At 35.2% G+C, this 5548-nt stretch overlaps 1 protein-coding gene across 1 annotated transcript in view; it reads right to left on the bottom strand.

Annotated features, from left to right (window-relative positions):
* Positions 1 to 1610: 1610 nt before the first annotated feature.
* Positions 1611 to 5548, bottom strand: part of fam49bb (family with sequence similarity 49 member Bb) — a 19894-nt gene continuing 15956 nt past the window's right edge. The window contains exons 6-10 of the mRNA XM_073830728.1: positions 5304 to 5420; positions 5149 to 5228; positions 4915 to 5041; positions 4647 to 4717; positions 1611 to 2508 (exon numbers count right to left, since the gene is read on the bottom strand). Of these exons, the coding sequence (XP_073686829.1) occupies positions 2445 to 2508; positions 4647 to 4717; positions 4915 to 5041; positions 5149 to 5228; positions 5304 to 5420 (459 nt within the window). The 3' untranslated portion in view covers positions 1611 to 2444. The remainder of the gene's footprint in view (positions 2509 to 4646; positions 4718 to 4914; positions 5042 to 5148; positions 5229 to 5303; positions 5421 to 5548) is intronic.

Here is a 5548-nt window from a genome sequence, read left to right as displayed (position 1 = left end):
AATAATCAGTCTGTACAAAAAACTGAACAGTATTTATATCATTATTTACCTCTGATCCACTGGAACGTTCTACCGTCAATGTGATCTGCCATACTAAATGCACGCTCAGAAGAAATCTGTTGCGTGTATAAGTCACTCATTGTTTACGTAGCGAATATTGGCCTCTCAAAATGGTAATTACTTGTGCTTATTCTTATTCTGGCAACTGATTAAAAACTAAAAGATTACGTTTACTTGTGCGAACTTATCTGGGTTTGTTGACTTTTCACCGACTACATTGCCAAAAACATGTTGACACGTCATAAGCTGCCTGTTGTGAATGTGCTCCATAGAGCTGAACTTTCCGGTGGATCAGAGGTAAATAATGATATAAATACTGTCCAGTTTCTTGCACATATTGATCGTTATGTGTTTTAAGACCTCAAAGTATCATCACGAGCCACAGGGTTTAATTTGGTTTTGTCTATGTATGTAACCATTGACTGCCATTATATGACTGACAGACTGCAACAGTTTGAGTTAAAAATCTTTTTTGTGTTCTACTGAAGAAACAAAGTCACCTACATCTTGGATGCCCTGGGGGTAAGCTAAACATCACAAGATAAACATTAAATTATCATTTTTGGGTGAACAATCCCTTTTACGATAGGTATTGCAGCCAGCGGTTCATAATTCAAATATCCAGGGCGTATCGCTAAAGGTTAATGCTCGTGTTGGAAATATCCCCTACACCAAACCCAACCCTAAACTTAACCAATACTGTTAACAAATGCAAACGTGATAAAACAAAAAATGTATTTGGTGATGCAGCCGTGCTATTTTCACTTCCTCATGCAGATTTGAGCTCCGAACCAAACCGTAGTTTACTGCCTCATAGTGTTTATTTCAACTGTAAACTGCAGTGATTCGTACATATAGGTACGTTTTTTTAGGTTTGCAGAAATGTATATAGAGGCACGTATTTGTCCCAAATTCATAAATCAAACATTGATGGACTTCATAAAATATTAATTATTTGTATTCACCATTCATTAAAATTGACATATATATTCTCATGTAATTCATTGCCACTCAAATTTCACACGCCAATCAAAATTATGTTCATCATTTCTTGTCTAAAGCATTTCAGTGGTGCTGCAGACCCACCCATTACATGACCTGCTTTCCTAAAATCTTTTTCAACATCTGCACTCTTGGTCCCTCAATCCAGCAGTGCTGCATGGATACAGGACACACCCTAAAACTCTCTCTCTCTCTCTTACACTCCACAACCCCAAGAGTTTCACAGACAGAATGCAGAGAGCCCTGCAGTGCCTCTCACCATCCTCCCTGACCTTCACACATGCCCTTACTGCAGAATTACTATGGCCACACATCTGTTATTGTATACATACACCATTCTTTAAATTAGTACTTTACTTAATATTTCAAGATATAATAATGAAATTGTGATTGTACAAGATTGTCTGAATCAACCAATCTGCAATTCTGTTGGAACAGAATTTCAAAATTCAAATGTCACTGCTGGTTTGCATAACACCAGAAACGTGCTGCTCATTTGCATACACCTTAGTAACACTGCATTTAAAAAAGTAAACGTATCATTATAAAAATGAAAGCATTTTATTTCCTCTTAAGATCATGTTGTCATCACATCTGACACAGATTACAAACTATCACAGTTTTTGAAAGCTAGTTTTCAGATCCAAAGAACAAAAACAGAAAATTATAACACCTACAGGAAAAAACAAAAACAAATCAAGAACTATAAAAAAATATTTAAAAAAATCAATTAACCTAAATTTTTAATCTCTAAGTACCATTTCAAAACATAATTTAAACACCTTTTCCTTTACACAAAAAATCAAGCAGACAAATGAATTTGAAACATTAGTTTTCTTTTAAATAGAAGACATGTAATCATTTTGCCATGCAGTGGATGTAACATTAAATATTAATTCCAAAAGAAAAAATAATAATATACTTCTCTCTTTTTATATAATTGTATCTAGATCATATAGATAATATATAGATATTTTATATTCAAGTCAAAACACTCACCCTCCCTTTATAGGGAAACAAGCTAAATTAAAACATTTACCACAAATATAATCTAACAATGTTTTCCATAGCTGCCATCAGTAGCATGGCTGTCTTTCAGGAACATTAAAAACAAGGGATTTCAGCAAAACCATTTTGGCACAGAAAACCACACATAACGCCAGTAGCATCTGCTTTTCTAAAAAGACAAGGAAAGATTAGAGAAGCTTTTGTCTGATTTTTTCCGGTTTAATAAAAAAAAAAAAAAAAAAAAGGAAAGCAAAGGAAAGGAAAGGAAAGAAAAAACATTCTGTGCATCGCTTTAGTCCAGGAGAGAGAGTGTACAGTATGTGCATCTCCTGAGCATTTGCTTGAGGCCAGTGGTGTGTCCCAGAGTTCTGTTGCTACTGCAGCATGCTTTTAATGGTCTTAGTGGTTGACTCATCATTAAGATGTTTTGTTGTGTACCTGCACAGAAGACATTAAGTAATAATTATATTTACAACAGTATTTTGCAGTATTGCGTCCAGCTTTCTTTAGCACTGTTGCAAAACAAGCATGTTCATAGGCCATAATAGGCCCCGGGTGCCTGAAAGTGCATGCATCATGGAATATTCCTCACATTAAACCACTAAAGAAAATATGAGGAACAAATCAAAATGTGTCTTCATGGACAAGTGCAGCTGACTTTATAGAAAGTTATGATATTAATAGAAAAATAAATAAATTTTTTTATTTAAAATTTTATATAAAAAATACTATTAAAGATTAAATTTTTTTTTAGCATGAGTGACAAAGGTAAAACTAGGGCTGCCCTCAACTAAAGATTTTTCTGGTCGACTTGTAGTCGTTAATTTTAATCTTTAGTCAACTATTTGTCATTTATTAATAAACCATATAAATCATAACATTGAGCCTGTAATTGCCTACATAGAGGGCTTGAATTGAGGAGGGATGCAGGGGGATGGCATCCCCCTAGTTGAAAAAATTACCCTCTGTAAAAGCACCATTAGATTTAGATTATTAATGTTTTGTATGTTCAACTTATCATGCAAATGAAATTTTGATATTTTCTGTTTGATAATTTACGAATCAAATAACGGCAATTGGCCTATTAGACCTCTCTGTATTGTAACAAGCTGAAGCAAGCTTTCGTAATTTTTCATGCAAAATGGTTCAAGCGCAACTTATGAAGATTCAATTAGAAACGACAACAGAAGGTATGCTATTTTTCTTGATTAGATTTTACAGACATTCCCCTGACATAATGTTATTGTGCTGTATGTGTGACTTTAAAGGACTGAGAGATGATACGAGAGCTGACAATATTAAGTATGCCACCGACTTTGCAAAAAAACAACCAAAAACACGTCTTAAGAGTCCAAAAGCACTTTAAGAATGCCCTTGTAACAATGAAAAAAAAAAAATCCGGTGTATGAGTTTTTGTTTTTATATTCATCGCACAAGCAATGTACTTTCTGAATATCAGCATGTATGCGCAAACACAAATTGTATACAACAGTGCAGAGTAACACAGCATTTTGTTCCTTAAATTAATCTGTTTTTGAATGAATCAAGTGAGCCAGTGATTCGGCAGTCCATTCAGATAGATTCACTTGTTTAGTTTCTAACTGAATCAGCCATTTTAAAAGAATCATTTGATTTGAATGATTCAATAAAGAATTTATTAAAACAGGGACTTGCTGCCAACTACTGGTGTTTTTGGTACTGGTTTCCTCCATTTCAAGCTCCAAAAAAAAAAAAAAAAAAACGTATAAATAATAGTTCATTTTAATAAAGCTCTTTTTTTTTTTTGAGACAAATTTAAAAATCATTGTGTAAAATTAGCTACAGGTTTTTTGGTTTTATGATGAAGTCGTCGACACTGGCTCATCATCTCCGCAGTAATGATGTGCCTGTACACATGTTTCATACGGATTACATAATCTGAGAATATGCTTTATATTTGAATTGGTTTATTAAATAGTAGATATTTCACTCTCTACAGATACATTTTTCATGTCTGTAAGGCAAGTATACACTGTGTGTCAAAGTTTCACACTCAAGTTCAGAGAGACAAAAGGGCATGAATTATTTTACAAAAGCGCAAGTTTCGTTGTTATTGTGAGTGCACACAAATAAACGTAGAGTCTTTACAAATTCCAAAGATGTATTACTTTTATCTGCATCACCAAAAATGACGCAGTATTGTAAGTGACCGCACTGGCACCTCCATCAGTCCTGTAGTAAGCGTGTTACTGTTCAGCTTCCACATTCCACACAGACACTTAAATAGCACACTTTTTTTTAGGTTAACATTAGACTGAGCGGCAAAGTAAAGTTGCTATCACTTTTTTTATCAGATTTTTGAGCCATATTTGAGGTCAATGAATGATAGGTGAGAGTTTAGATGTCCTGTGTGACTTCGCCGCTTTCTGTGAAATTTTTTTCTGAGGCTAAGCGACTAATAAAATTTATTGTCGACCAAGCCTCTTTTTGTCGACTAATGGTTAGTCGACTACTAGGGGGCAGCCCTATTTAAAACACTGTGAAATAATGAGATCTACTGTCTAAGATGTGAAATGTTAGCTTGTTGAATATGGTACCTGAGAGCATTTAGAAGACCTTCCACACTGTTTGGTGGCTGATCTCTGAGCACTTTAATGCAGCCTTTCATCTGTTTGGGGGAAAAAACATCCATGGTTAGAGTGGCAGAGTAATGACAGCACTCAACCTCATGAGTCATGATGCTGTGAGAGAGCCATCACCACGTTTTCTAAGCACTATGATTATGAGTCAGTGTTAGGGCCTAGCGGGAGGGGAAAAATCTTCAGAGATGGGTTTGCAGTAACAGGAGATGATGGTTTCACTCACGTCTATTTTGGAGGACTTCGCGAATGCGCCGACGGGATGAACGTAGTCGTAGAGGATGATGACCCCCACCATGACACGCAGACAGAAGGAAACAGTCTCCTCACTGCTGAAGCGGCTGCGATACTCTCTGTATCCAAACAGAATGAGAGAATAAAATCTATTTACCTACCAATATTTTCATTACACTGCAAATGTTATGTTGTCATCAGATAGATGAGAAAATGGCGGACTTACGGAGTTTCCAACATAACTTTGCACACACTTGCCATGGTGCTTAATACATCTGTTGTGTTTTCAATAGGCAAGTTTTTATTCTGTTGGGAAAAAGCAAAGTATTATTTATTTAAGTTATTTAAAAAAAAAAACTGAGAACTGATTTGAAAAGTTACCTCAGATACAAATTTTGTTGTGCCATCACTTAATGTCTTTAGCATGGGTGTGGCATCAGCATAAAATAGAGATATCCGATTGGCCAGCTCATTATTCACCTCGTTTTCTCCCTCTGCCTACATGGATAGACAACAAGAAAACTGTTAATGGAGTAAGGTAAGAAGAACATAAGTTCTGAGAAACTGATCAGAAAGAAGAATTTATCATAGTCAATGTCTCATGAAAATGATTAACAGAAGACCAT

This window comes from Garra rufa, chromosome 24 (assembly GCF_049309525.1).
Source record: "Garra rufa chromosome 24, GarRuf1.0, whole genome shotgun sequence".
Classification (NCBI taxonomy): Eukaryota; Metazoa; Chordata; class Actinopteri; order Cypriniformes; family Cyprinidae; genus Garra; species Garra rufa.
Note: the sequence above shows the minus strand (reverse complement) of the source record. Positions and strands in the feature narration are given on the sequence as shown.